The 15291-nt window shown below is 42.4% G+C and overlaps 1 protein-coding gene across 1 annotated transcript in view; it reads left to right on the forward strand.

Annotated features, from left to right (window-relative positions):
- LOC110170153 (serine/threonine-protein kinase 32C) overlaps positions 1-15089 on the forward strand; it is a 448821-nt gene extending 433732 nt beyond the window's left edge. Inside the window, exons 10-12 of the mRNA XM_055162592.1 lie at positions 680-808; positions 11735-11802; positions 13766-15089. Coding sequence (XP_055018567.1) covers positions 680-808; positions 11735-11802; positions 13766-13973 — 405 coding nt within the window. The 3' untranslated portion in view covers positions 13974-15089. The remainder of the gene's footprint in view (positions 1-679; positions 809-11734; positions 11803-13765) is intronic.
- Positions 15090-15291: the final 202 nt, after the last annotated feature.

The following is a 15291-nucleotide window of genomic DNA, read 5'->3' on the forward strand; positions in this document are numbered from 1 at the left end:
ATAGATAGGCCACAGATAGGCCTGTCACAATAATCACTATATTGACTTATTGTTCAATATAGGGGTGGGCGACATCTCGATATTTGAAATATATCAAGATATTTTTTAAACATGAAATGGATTCTGACAGATCGTATATATCGATATAATGCTTATATTTAATTCTGATTTCACCTCTTCACTTGTTTGCTCTGTGCTCGCACAGCGAACATTATAATCTCAGACAGGCTGATATGGCTCTGTGCTGCTTATGGTTTATATGTTGTAAAGTTTATTAATGTAAAATGTATTTATGTAGAAGATTTTGATAAATAATCTGCTGCAGTGTAACTTGTACAATAGTATTTGGAAATGTTGGGTTTGATCTGTGCAGTGGATTGTGAGATACCTTAGAGCTCCTTACGCTGGTGAGGATCTGTTAAAATAAGGAACCTCCCGAGGTTCCTCTGCTGATAGTTGTGGTTATTGTACAGTTAACAGAGTTAATGCAAAGGTGAGGCTGAGTTGAGTTGGGAAATAACATTATTTTAAGGGCTAGGGATAGAAGAGTTAAAAAAAAAAAGTAAAATAAATAAATAAATAAATAAAGAAAGAAAGAAATGTATGTAACAGTAGTAAAACGAACAGTATTAGTTGTTAGTTGTGTGTGTTGTGTGTGTGTGTGTGTGTGTGTGAGCAGAAGGGCCGTCTGCACTGCGACCCCACGTTTGAGTTGGAGGAGATGATCCTGGAGTCTCGGCCGCTACACAAGAAGAAGAAGAGACTGGCCAAGAACCGATCCAGGGACAACAGCAAGGACTCACAGTCTGTGAGTATCTCTACTACTACTACTACTACTACTACTACTACTACTACTACTACTACTACTACTACTACTACTGGCCATACCGGCTTATCAAAGCCTGATCCCGTCAGATCTCAGAAGCTCCGCAGGGCCGAGTCTGGTCAGTACTTGGATGGGAGACACTGGGAAAATCAGATGCCACAGGGGGGCGCCAGTCATTAAAACTGTTGTTGTGTAAGACACTTCACCTACATTGCCTAGTATGAAAGTGGAGTGTGTGTGCGTGATGGTGGTAGTTGGGGGACCAATGGTACCGACTGGCAACCGCTCTTCTGTCGGTCTGCCCCAGGGCAGCTGTGGCTACAGTAGTAACTTACCACCACCTGGTATGGAGTGAATGAATAATGCTCTGTAAATGTTTTTGTGACAAGCTTTATATAAATAAATACTTACTTACTACTACTACTACTGCTATTACTACTACTGCTGCTACTACTGCTACTGATATTATTATTATTACCACTAATACTACTACTACTCCTGCTATTACTGCTATTGATATTATTATTACTACTATTACTACTACTACTATCACTTCTTTTACATTACAGTAAATAGTGCAAATGGTTAATACCCGGAACAAAGATCAGTTTCATTTTTCTACGTAGCTTTCTCATATAGTTCATCCCTGTCCGTCAAACTGTTCCGTGAAAAAGAAAAGAGAAGAGGTGGTGAAGATGTGGCTGTCTCTGTAAAACGCTTTTGTTCTGTTTGATGGTAGAATGCAGATGTATTTTTAGCCCACATGAAAAGATCCTATAGTGTACTACACTCCACTTCCGCTCAGATCGATGTGTGGAGTGGTTTGCGGATGTCTGCGGTGGGCTCCCAGTGAGGAGACAGGACAGTCATAGTGGATATTTGAGACGTGTATAAGTCGAGTAAATAAGATAAGATACTTGAGACATTACATCCACCTTCAAGAAATGGATTATAATTTCAGATTGAAATTAAATCTGAAGGCACGAAGCGAAAAACGACAAGTTGAACCATATTATTTTTATTCGTTGTTGCCATTCAATCCATTCAACTGAAAAAAATAAAATAAAATTTGAAATAGATTAGAAATAAATACAAGAATAAATATTGGAAAGTGTTAAATGGTGAATTTAAAAAGTGTAATAAATAAATAAATAAATAAATAAATAATAATAATAATAATAATAATAATAGTTGTTGTTGTTATTATTATTTCATAAATAAATAAATGCTTTTACACATTCATGCATACATTCTGGGGATTTAAAAGATAAAATATGCTTTTTTCTCAACATTTTTGTGTTATTATTTTACTGCTATTTTACTTTTATTTATTTGTATATTTATTTATTTTAAAATATAATAATTTTTTTATTTTACATATATACTTATTTATTTTTTATTTTTTAATATATATTTTTTAGGTTTTTTGTTATGTTATTTGTGCAGTATTTAAGTTTTTCAATCCCCAAAATGTATGTCTTTTTTGTTTACATATTTATATTTTTTCATCATTTAATTTAATATTTTCCAGCTTTATTCTCATATTTATTTATTTCTTATTATGTAATTTTTAGTTCTCCAACAACCACATTTCTGGAGGGGGATAATGGCACCACTTACTGACGCTATTTTGAAATAATCAATAGGATTTTTTTTTACATATTTGAATTGAGTTTAAAACATATTTGGTGGTCATGTTTTTGGCCCAGATCTCAGGTCGGGGTGAGATGAGGTCTGAAAGTGTTGTGCCTTTTGGGGGGTTGATTCTGGACAAAGTTCAGAACAAGCCTGAAGGCTCGGTCGGAGCGAATGAATACTCCTCTGTGAAGGAGAGAGGGAAGGAGAGAGGGAGATAGAGAGAAAGGGTAGGGGTGAGAGAGGGAAGGAGAGAATGAGGGCAAAGGATGGAGAGGGAGCGAGGAGAGAGAAAAGGCAGGAGAGAGAGACACAGAGAGAGGAAGGGAGGGAGGATAGAGAGAGAGAGAGAGAGAGAGGAAGGGAGGGAGGGAGGATAGAGAGAGAGACACAGAGAGAGGAAGGGAGGGAGGATAGAGAGAGAGAGAGAGAGAGGAAGGGAGGGAGGGAGGACAGAGAGAGAGAGAGAAGATAGAAGAGAGGACGGGGGGGAGGACAGAGAGAGAGGAAGGGAGAGAGAGAGCGAGCGGAAGAGAGAGAGGGAAGACAGAGAGAGATGGAGAGAAGAAGGACAGAGAGAGAGAAAGAAGGGAGGGAGGACAGAGAGAGAGAGAAAAAATAGAAGAGAGGACAGAGAGAGAGACAGAGAGAGGAAGGGAGGGAGGACAGAGAGAGAAAATAGAAGAGAGGACAGAGAGAGAGACAGAGAGAGGAAGGGAGGGAGGACAGAGAGAGAAAATAGAAGAGAGGACAGAGAGAGACAGAGAGGAAGGGAGGGAGGACAGAGAAGGGAGAGAGGAAAGAAGGGAGGACACAGAGAGAGGAAGGGAGGAAGGACAGAGAGAGAGACAGAGAGAGGAAGGGAGGAAGGACATAGAGAGAGAGAGACAGAGAGAAGAAGGGAGGAAGGACATAGAGAGAGAGAGACAGAGGGGAAGGGAGACAAGAGAACAAGAGAGAGAGAAAAAGAAAGAGAGAGAGAGGAAGGAAGGACAGAGAGAGAGAGAGGAGAGAGAGAGAGAGAGAGAGGAAGGAAGAACAGAGAGAGAGAGAGAAAGGGAGGGAGGACAGAAACAGAGACAGAGAGAGGAAGGGAAGGAGGATGGACAGAGAGAGAGAGAGAGAGGGGCAGAGAGGAGAAGGACAGAATGAAGGAGGACACAGAGAGAGAGAGGATGGGGGGAGAACAGAAACAGAGACAGAGAGAATGGACAGAGGAGAATGGACAGAGAGAGAAAGGAAGGGAAGGAGGAGAGAGAGAGAGACAGAAAGGAAGGAAAGAAAGAAGTAAGAGCAGAGAGAGAGGAAGGGAGAAAGGACAAAATCCATCAAAATGTGTAGCTGAAGAGAGAGTGAGGAGGGTAGAAACAGACACAGAGGAAAAAGGAGGGAGATAAATATATGGAAAAATTAAGTCCGTTTCCATAGCGATAAATAGTCTCTTTTATGTCCTTTGCACCTGCCCAAGGACTGCAGATGGAAAGCAGCTTTAACCAAATCTATTTTCTGTGTCCTTGTTTTCAATAAATAAATAAATAAGTTCAACATTTTCAATCAAAATATATCTTTTAAATGAGAAAAAGTCCTTAAAATTCTGCATATACACCCGAAAGCGAGAAAGCTGTTCATTAGCGTCGCCTTTTACGGCAGACGTCTTTGTTCTTTGCCCCTCGTCAAATCCAATTCTCGAGTTTCCAAAATTCTCCTGTCGTCTCCGCTCTGAGGTTTCGTCCTGATTTCCTCAAAACACAGCGCCCTCTTTGTTTGATTGTTGTCATTGTTGTTCAGCACAGTTCTCTCTCTGCATTCATCAGCGGCGCCGCGGTCCCATCAAACCCTCATCATCGTGACTACATTGTCATTAACGTCACTCCGGCAGCCGGCACGTGTTTGCGTTAGTGGCGAGACACGTGAGCAAAACAAAACAACAGGCTGTCCCATTAGAGCGGCTGTCTGCAGGCAGAGGTGGTGGGAACAGACAGGCACGTACAAGTGTGGACGCTAAAATAAAAGGAGAAATGAGCGAGACGTGGTATAGAGAGTTCACTGACAAACTTTCTGGATGAATATATAGACCGCTGTTGTTCTGTCCTGTTGGCACTAATCTGTTTGAGGCTTTAATTTGAGCTTTATTTTAACACGATTTGGTTGGAACTCCAGCAGGTGAGCGGGTGTGTGCTCTCAAAGGCTTCTGAAAATGATCTGTGTATAGCATAAATTGTGTTTTTGCTGGAGTTTATCTTTAAAGTTTGTTGGCAGTTTTTGCTCATGTGTGCATTATGGCTACATTCAGACTGCAGCCTGAAGTGACCCAAATCAGATTTTTTTCACCCCTATTCGACATATATCTGATCTTTTAATGACAGTCTGAACGACACATCTGATTTTTTCAGGCATTTAGTGCGACCCACTGTCCCAAACTTGAACAAGACTGGAACTAGGATTGCTCCTAAGGAAACCGTATTTATTTTTTTAACATTATTATTGATCTTTTTTCTCTTTCTGTATCACTGGGCCAGGTCACATTTCGTTCTGACTCACACATGTTTGAATGACAAAATAAGAACCTTGAACCTTGAAGTAACAAACGTCACTATTCTGTGCTGAAGTAGACAGAAACTGAAAGAAAACCACGACCATGGCAGACAACAATGCAATCCCACCACTCTTGGCTACGACTCTGCACCATAGAACTATAATAAATCTAGAAGATGAATCCAATATGGTGCTGTATTGTTTTCAGTGGCCTGTGTCCATTGGGGCATGGGCCCCCCCCCAAAAAAAATGTTTAACTTCAGCATTTACTTCCTCAAGCGCCTTCCACCCATGTGATGTCTGTAACATGCAGACGTGGAGTGTTTGGACCAATCAGAGCGAGAGCTGCAAAATCTGTCCTTTGTGAAACTTGTCAGTGACCTGGTGACACATGCAGTTTGAATTCCCAAAAAATGTGTTGTGCTTCTGTGGGAGAATTTTTTCTGGGCCCAAGCTCCAGTACCTTCAGTACCTGGAGCGACCACTAGTCGGTCTCGAGCCGGAACAGAGGGGGAATGCCTTATCCAGTTTAGATTAGAGAGCCATGCTCTGCACCTACATGTTCTTTTCTACGGACGTTGCTGCCTCTGCCCCACAAAATACCACGACCAAAAACCTCGTCCTTTTCCTTCTCAATCTCCTCCTTAAAACAAATAAGCTGTACAACTACTTTAAAATCACCAGGCGCTTAATACTACGTCCATGTTACGCGACTTCCGTAAACACTAAGAATGCTTCCTGTGTGTGAAGTTGTCGTGTCCTCCAATGCACATGCGAGACACTTTTGGGGCGTTTAGTCGCATTTAATTGGAAATGTGAACAACCTCACAAAAAAAATCTGATTTCACCAAAAAATCCGAATTGAGCATTAAGCCCTGCAGTCTGAATGTAGTCAGTGTCTCCATGGAAACTTCTGCCATACAGATACATGTTAAACACCCCCAGCGTGATGTTACTGGAAAGTATTTGTGTTTGAATGTTGAGCTGCGTGAGGGAGTAAAAGCCACCGCGCACCAGAGCACCGTCGAACCCACGCAGCCGCACACACTGAACGCCACATGTCCCAACTCTGCGGCGTTATAAATGATTTTATCTGCTTATAAAAGGAGAAACACAGCACCAGGCTGAGAGGAGAGGAAAGGCGGAGGTTTGAGCAGATTATAGTGAGTTTAGTGAGAGGCAGGAGTGTTCTGCACAGAGCGACGCAGAGAGGAGGAGGTGTTCTGCTCATCTCAACGCCGAGGCTTTCTCTTCTTCTGCTGCAGCTCTGTGTCTCTGCTCACAGTTTACAGACGTGTTTCTAGTGGTTTCATATGTTTTTATTCATGTGTAAACAGACAAATATGTCATTCAAACAACACATGTACATACACTCTTTTCATTTTTATGCAAACAAAACATCACTTACAAAACTCACAAAAGAAATACGAGTAGCATCATACAATATAATAATAATAGAATAATAAATATACTACTACTATTATTAAAAAATAAATTAATAGCTGCTCCACGGGCTCATGGTTCTCCCTCTCGCTCTCAAGTCCAAGATTAGTCCTGGTTTAGACCGGGTTTAGACCTGGTTTAGTTCTGGTTTAGACCTGGTTTAGACCTGGTTTAGACCTGGTTTAGTGCTGGTTTAGTCCTGGTTTAGTCCTGGTTTAGACCTGGTTTGGTCCTGGTTTGGTCCTGGTTTAGTTCTGGTTTAGTTCTGGTTTAGTTCTGGTTTAGTTCTGGTTTAGTCCTGGTTTAGTTCTGGTTTTAGTCCTGGTTTAGACCTGGTTTAGACCTGGTTTAGTCCTGGTTCAGTTCTTGATCAGTTCTGGTTTAGACCTGGTTTAGTCCTGGTTTAGTTCTGGTTTAGACCTGGTTTAGACCTGGTTTAGTCCTGGTTCAGTTCTTGATCAGTTCTGGTTTAGACCTGGTTTAGTCCTGGTTTAGTTCTGGTTTAGACCTAGTTTAGACCTGGTTTAGTCCTGGTTTAGTTCTGTTTTAGTTTTGTTTTAGTCTTGTTTTAGTTTTGTTTTAGTCTTGTTTTAGTTTTGTTTTAGTTTTGTTTTAGTCTTGTTTTAGTCTTGTTTTAGTCCTGTTTTAGTTCTGGTTTAGTCCTGGTCCTGGTCCATGTACATACACTCTTTTCATTTTTATGCAAACAAAACATCACTTACAAAACTCACAAAAGAAATACGAGTAGCATCATACAATATAATAATAATAGAATAATAAATATACTACTACTATTATTAAAAAAATTAATAATAATAATAAAATAATAATAATAATAATAATAATAATAATAATAAGATAACAAAAAAAAAAAAAGTAGGAGGTTGTTTTAGCCTGATTCATCAGCTGGTTTTACTTCATTTCACTTCATAGAAACCGTCTGACCTTGCAGCATTAGAATTCGTTCGCTCAACAGTAGGCGGGTACTTTTTATCATTTAACCAATTGCTGCTATTTGGTGGTGACATCTGTAATGTGCCACTAACAGGGCTAACGGGTATATTAAGCTTTTCCAAAATCCCGTAGGAAGAAGGGCAATAACGTCTTACCCCTTGAAATTCACAAAACATTGTCTTTATTCTGGCTTTAAATCCTCGATCTCGGGAATCGTTGACAGCACAGAATATATGGCTCTTTTTTGATTGACTGGGGCCCGAACTTGCACTTCTGGGGTTTTTGCGAACCGTCTAGTGTATTTTGATTCCTGACTTAGTCGCTGAAGTGAAATGAAATTGAGTGGAGGCACTAGGTGGCAAGGGTTGTTTCAAAAAATTCAGTAATCTAAAAAAATTTTTTGTGTTACCTTTCTTGGAGTACCTAATCTTGTAAACTTTCTAAATGACATAACTTCATGAATCCATTCAATGCTGGATGGGGCATTTGTTGATTTACAATGTAAGAGGAGATGGCGTCTTGCAACAGAAGTAAACACCAAAACCTGTAGCTGTGAAGTTGAATAGCCAGAGAAGTTTTCTGGGAGACCAAAGATACAGAGAAACATTAATTACAGCAGTGTTTCTATTGGTCCTAGAGCAGAGACATGTCTGCACTCACCGCACAAGTGCAAAAAGCCTCATGTGCACGGTGCCCGCTGTGTGCACGCTCATAGAAAATAATGGAGGTGTCAAAGTGTCTCAGTGTGCTCTCACCTTAAGAGAGAGAGACAGTTTAAACACAGATTGGCAGCCACACTTCTAAAGCTATTAAAGCCCGTTCAGACCGAGGCATCAAAGCGTCCAGTTTATACGCAATGTCTATGTGAACGAGCGTCTGGGGCGTCCTGCGTTTTTGCGGCGTGTCTTCGGGCGTCAGCACGGAGAAAATCTACCATCAACCAATCAGGGGCGACTATCCAGAGATTTAGTGACTTTATTAACGGGAAGAAAGAGAAAGACCCAAGAACCAGGGCGAGGGGCCACAAACATTAGCGGAGTGTAAATATATACGCCGCAATCACCGAGCCGATCGCCAGGACTACACCAGGACCGGACAAGGACTAAACCAGGACTAGACTAGGACTGGACAGGACTGAACCAAGACTGGACCAGGACTAAACCAGGACTAGACTAGGACTGGACAGGACTGAACCAAGACTGGACCAGGACTAAACCAGGACTAGACTAGGACTGGACAGGACTGAACCAAGACTGGACCAGGACTAAACCAGGACTAGACTAGGACTGGACAGGACTGGACCAAGACTGGACCAGGACTACACCAGGACCGGACAAGGACTAAACCAGGACTAGACTAGGACTGGACAGGACTGGAACAAGACTGGACCAGGACTAAACCAGGACTAGACTAGGACTGGACAGGACTGAACCAAGACTGGACCAGGACTAAACCAGGACTAGACTAGGACTGGACAGGACTGAACCAAGACTAGACCAGGACTAAACCAGGACTAGACTAGGACTGGACAGGACTGAACCAAGACTGGACCAGGACTAAACCAGGACTAGACTAGGACTGGACAAGGACTAAACCAGGACTAGACTAGGACTGGACAGGACTGAACCAAGACTGGACCAGGACTAAACCAGGACTAGACTAGGACTGGACAGGACTGAACCAAGACTGGACCAGGACTAAACCAGGACTAGACTAGGACTGGACAGGACTGAACCAAGACTGGACCAGGACTAAACCAGGACTAGACTAGGACTGGACAGGCCTGAACCAAGACTAGACCAGGACCGGACCAGGACTGGACCAGGACTAACCCAGGATGAGACCAGGATAGGACCAGGACTGAACCAGGACTAGGCCAGGATCAAACCAGAAGTAAAGCAGGACTAAACCAGTGTCAGCGTGTCATTAGTGCAGTATAAATATGTACACGCTACAATCGACGAGCTGATGCCCAGGACTGGACCAGGACTAGACTAGGACTGATCCAGTGTCATTAGCGGAGTGTACATGTAAACACGCCGCAGCTGCTGAGCCAATCGATGGTTTCATGTAATAAATACACTAAAGTCACTCTCTCAGTCTGGTCTGACATCATTACAGGAAAAGATCAGGACCGGGCACTTGTTTCCAGGGCAACGGACGCGTTAAGTATTTTTATCCCATTCGTCCAGGCGTCCAAGACTCGTGTCGGGGGCGTCTGAACTCCAATGCAAAGGCGTCCAAATAGAGGCGTCTTTTTGTGGTCTGACCCTGGGCAGCTGTAACGACAAAATGATCTTAGCATCACTGTGGTGTAAATATTGGATGAATAACATGACTCACGTGAATGAATAAAATAACCAAACTGTAAATGGAGTGGTTAGAGCATAATTATTATTAAATGAGTGTTTACCTCTTTCTTTCCTTCTTCATGTTAAATAAAGGTAGTTTTTTGAGAAGTGATAAAATATCCTCTTCAAATTCTGAAAGGATTTTTGGATGAGAACCATTTAGAAGCGACTGCCAAGGACACATTTTTGTCAGAGCGAGAAAAGAGAAGAGCTACTCCTGTTTTTAATGAGGAAACAACATTATAACTGATCAGAAAATAAAGACACATTAAAATAACACAATCGTTGCCAAACTGTGGTACAGATTCTACTGGTGATACGTTAAATTTACAGTAATTGTATGCACTTTTTTGTTTAGTAGTTAGTAGCTGGTTTTATACAGTAATCTGTTGTGGACCTGGTTTAGATCTAGTGAGGGGTGTAGTGGGCGTGATACGAGGGGGTAGGTCCATCCACCCACTTCTCCTGACGTGAGGTATAAAAAATTACAAATATAAAATAGGTACAACTTAAATGTCAATCCAGAGCTGCTGGCAATGGAGAAAACAACCTGCACAGACTCATGATATCTGCAGTACTGTCCTACAGTGACCTGAGACATGAGGGACCAGGACTGAACCAGGATTAAACCAGGACTGAACCAGGACCGAGTGTCGGGACAGGCCTGTAGGTAGACCGTCGGGTAACTGCAGGAGAAAGGGCCGGCGCAGAGCTCCTCACCCCACGGGGCTCAGCACAGCCGGCGCCCCATCGCGCTTTGTGGACACCCTGCTCCACGGGCTCATGGTTCTCCCTCTCACTCTCAAGTCCAAGATTAGTCCTGGTTTAGACCGGGTTTAGACCTGGTTTAGACCTGGTTTAGACCTGGTTTAGTGCTGATTTAGTCCTGGTTTAGACCTGGTTTATTTCTGGTTTAGTTCTGGTTTAGTCCTGATTTAGTGCTGGTTTAGACCTGGTTTGGTCCTGGTTTAGTGCTGGTTTAGACCTGGTTTGGTCCTGGTTTAGTTCTGGTTTAGTCCTGGTTTAGTTCTGGTTTAGTTCTGGTTTATACCTGGTTTAGACCTGGTTTAGACCTGGTTTAGTCCTGGTTTAGACCTGGTTTGGTCCTGGTTTGGTCCTGGTTTGGTCCTGGTTTAGTCCTGGTTTAGTTCTGGTTTAGTCCTGGTTTAGTTCTGGTTTAGTTCTGGTTTAGTCCTGGTTTAGTTCTGGTTTAGACCTGGTTTAGACCTGGTTTAGTCCTGGTTTAGACCTGGTTTAGACCTGGTTTAGACCTGGTTTAATCCTGGTTCAGTTCTTGATCAGTTCTGGTTTAGACCTGGTTTAGTCCTGGTTTAGTTTTGTTTTAGTTTTGTTTTAGTCTTGTTTTAGTCCTGTTTTAGTTCTGGTTTAGTCCTGGTTTAGTTCTGGTTTAGTCCTGTTTTAGTTCTGGTTTAGTCCTGGTTTAGTGCTGTTTTAGTTTTGTTTTAGTCGTGTTTTAGTCTTGTTTTAGTCCTGTTTTAGTCCTGGTTCAGTCCTCGTTTAGTCCTGGACCCCCACTTAAAAAAATCTCCACTACACTCTTGGATCTAGTGTTACTTGGTTATGCAAATTGTATTGAACTGAATAAACATATTTACCTCATTTCTTTTCGGTGGTGGAGCCTCTGGTGGTGATATATGAAAATACAACAGGGGGCGGGTCGGCGGGATGTTGCTTTAAGTCGTCTGTTGTCCCCGTGTGGCGTTCATGTGCACTTGTGCGGGCCATGTTATTATCAAGGTTATTAAATTATGGAGCCTTCAGAGCCCCGAGTGCCGTCAGAAATATGAGCTTCTATTTTTAGCCCAATCCAATTTGAAGCATAAACATGTTTTGATTTGTTTAAAAAGAGCAGGGAAAATGAATGCACTCCGAGGACATACTGTTGACTCAAATGACCCCAAGTGATGTTTTAGCGTAATGGTTTTTGATGGGGAAACGTTTAAAATCTAATCTAATTTGTTTTCTGCAGGAGAATGACTATCTACAAGAGTGCCTTGAAGTGGTCCAGCAAGAATTTATGATCTTCAACCGAGAAAAGTAAGACAACGTCAAGTAGTGATAAAAAATGAGTCTCTGTTAGTATTGTACCATCCTGATAACTGTAATCATATTTTTCTTCAGAAATTAAACCTATCCATCTTCACCTCCAGCAATTTATTCAACAGCATTTTTCTCTGCAAAAATGTGCATGCCTCTCCGCAGATATGAACAGTAACTGAGCCCTGAGACACCACCTGCTTGTCTCTATTTAGAAAAAGTTGAATGCTATAGGCGAGTTTCAGCTGATGTCATTGTTATTAAAAGCCCGCTTTGCATGCTGGGAAATATTTTGGTCGGAGGCAAGAAACAGGATAGCGTCAAACACAGTGCGTAACCTCGCGTATTTATCCCCGATAATGGTAAATTCCTGCTGCATTATCGGATGCACAAATAGAAGCACGGAAGAAGGAAAATGTCTTTTTCGTATTCTGAGTGAAAAGAACCGCTAACGGTGAATTAAACGGCTTTCAAACATCCGCAGAGCAAACGAAGAAGATCCTAGCAAACCGTGGACTCCAACAAGTTCAACAACACATCGAGACTCTTGTAGACTTTCATCTTTTCTGCTGTGAATGGCCCAGGAGTTTCCACCAAGTCATTGTGGATATCGCCGAAGTGAATATTTGTCCAGGTAGTTGGCGATTCTGACCAGAAATTTGGTTTGGTCCACCTTTTGTCGGGGTTGAAAAGGGTGATTTGTCATCAATCGATGCTTGTGACCAATTTCTGGTCAAATCGTCTTGGGTCCTCTGCCGTTAGAGTGGATAAATAACCGGGATCAATACCCTTTACGTGCTTTCTCGCTCCATCCGTCATGTTGAATTAGTGTTTCTTGCCGCCGACCAAAATAATTCCCAGCATGCAACGCACGCTTTTGTCAACAATGAAACTCGCCTATTCTGTGAAATATTCCAGGCGTTCAGTGACATCTCCATGGATAATAACAATTTTAATTATTATTTTTTTATTATTATTATTATACAGTGTTTGTAATGTAATGTAATTTTTTAAGCGATCACAATTAAAATGTGAATAGTACCACAGCTTGACCAGCCTGACCAGCCCGTCTCTTCTACATTCTGTGAGAATCCAGAAGGCCCCCGAATCAGATCAGAGTGTGAAAAACCTCCATCCTGACGAGGAACAGTCCAACCACAGCTGCTAATTTATGTCACGTCTCTCTCAAATGAGGAAGAAATGTCCTTCATTCAGAGCAAAATAAGGGTTTTGTGCTTCGCTTGTTGATTCTGCAGAAATCGGCGCTGTTTCTTTGGTAGTGTCCACACAACAATGTTTTTTGGTCGACACAGTAAAGTTTTTATTCGTTTTGTCCACATGGAGCCAGCATTTCGGGTGGGCGAAAACAGTGGTTATTGAAAATGGGTTCCAGAGTGGAGAAATCTGAGAACGCTGTTGTTGGGTTGACCTGTGGACAACCAAACCGCAGCTTTTGGAAAACGATGTCGTCGCCCCGTCATCGCCACGTGACCAGAAGAGAACCCTGGACTTTATGTACATGTGCTCTTTGTAGTATTGTGTGTCCAATGGCTCTGGCTGTATCCTGTTTACAGCGCCACATACAGGTGTGGCACAAGTATTACATCGTTTTGACTCAGTGCTCCGTTATCCTGTGGACGTGAATATTTATTGATCCAACACATGTGTGGACGCAAATTTTTTTCAAGCTGCAAAAAAAAAATAAAATAAAAAAATCCAGGAGCATTGTCATGTGGAAGTAGCTTTAGTCCTCTGTGTTATTTTCCCACTTTTCTTTATATCTGTTTTGGCATGAACGAACCTACTACGCTCTGATTGGTTAATCCACCTGTCAATCACACCCAACTTAAATCAACAGGATACTTGCCAACGTGTGTGGCTATGTAAACAGCTTATACATGTTTGAATATAAAACATAATTTCTTCTAGTGTTTGCTAAACTGTCCTTTTATTTTGCTGGCAGGTTAAAACGGCGTCAGGAGGAGGGTCCCTCTGAGGCGGGAGGCGACAGCGGCGAGGGAGAACCAGAGGCCGGAGCTACAGACGAAGACCTCCAGGACCCAGAGCCAGACCCAGAACCGGACCAGGACCAGGACCAGGACCCGGGACCTGAGACGTCGTCCAAACTGAGCATGTGCGGCTCGGTTTGCTCCTCCCCCGGCAGCTGCTAGCACCTCCTCCCGTCGCCATGGAGACCGGCTGCGTTTGTGCCATGTCTTTGATAAAACCTCAGTCGAACCAGGAGTCTACACTTACACACAGCTGCTCCTATACTTAGATCCAACTTTTCAACTTGTTATTAGTTTAATAGTTTTTACATTTTTGAAGATGTTTGTATGTGGTGACTGTTTATGGATGACATTTTAAAACGTTGGGCATATTGAAAGCAGTACAGTGTAAAGTTACCGTGCACCTTTGAGCAGATAAGCAAGTTCAAACATTACAAAAGGTTCTGGGTCCACAATGGACAGTCTTAAAACATCCACTTACAGGCCCAGGCCACTCAAATGAAGCTCCAGGTTTTATATTATGAATAGGATTTTTTTGGATGGACAAAATAGCGAGAAAAAAACAGGATCATGTAGAGCGAGTTAATATGAAAATTTTAAAACCAAAATGACGAGGCTCACAGCAGCACTTACAGAGAGAGGGGCCACAATATTCCAACGAAAATCAATGGGACCCAGGGTCAGAAGGAGCCCGAATAGTCGCATGCGAACTTCCTATTTGGAACGTGGTGGCCAGTGCTTTAGATATGTCCATTTATATTCACAGTCTATGGCAGGAACCAATTAGCCAGGCTGGCGCCAAAATTTCATTTTTCTCCAGCAACTAGGTCAGGAATCAGAATACACTAGACGGTTCGCAAAAACCCCGGAAGTTGTAGACTTCGCACCGGCCAATCAGTGAAGAGCTGCGACGCCATGACGTTAAACTCAAGCGCCTGTCTGGGTCCTTTTTGTGGTACAGCACAACAGTAAACAAAGCATCGAGATGGATGTAGACGAAGACAGACATGCTGTTCCGAGATCGAGAATTTAAAGCCGGAACAAAGAGAATGTTTGGTGAATTTTATCAAAGGGAAAGACGTTATTGCCCTTCTTCCTACGGGATTTGGCGCATTACATACATCATGACCAAATAGCAGCGATTCATTAAATTAAGAAAAGTACCCGTCTACCATCAAGCGAACAAATCCTAATGCTGAGAGGTCAGACGGTTTTCCACAGAGTGAAACCAACTGATGAATCAGGCTAAAAACCAATAGCCAATCCGGCAAATCTCTCTCTATCAGAGCTCCGTAAACTCATAAACTCATAGTGCATTGTTGTCAACTTTATGAGGCCATAACTAAAGAAATACAGTATATCCGGGGGCAGAAGTCTAAGCAGAGACTCCCAGACTTCCCTTAAGGCGCTCCCAGGAAGGTGTCCAGAACAGATACCACCTCAGCTGCTCCTCAGGCTCTACTCCTAGTGTCAGGACTTA

The sequence above is a fragment of the Boleophthalmus pectinirostris genome, unplaced genomic scaffold (assembly GCF_026225935.1).
Source record: "Boleophthalmus pectinirostris isolate CB_2022bp ecotype Guang Dong unplaced genomic scaffold, ASM2622593v1 HiC_scaffold_5, whole genome shotgun sequence".
Lineage (NCBI taxonomy): Eukaryota > Metazoa > Chordata > Actinopteri > Gobiiformes > Gobiidae > Boleophthalmus > Boleophthalmus pectinirostris.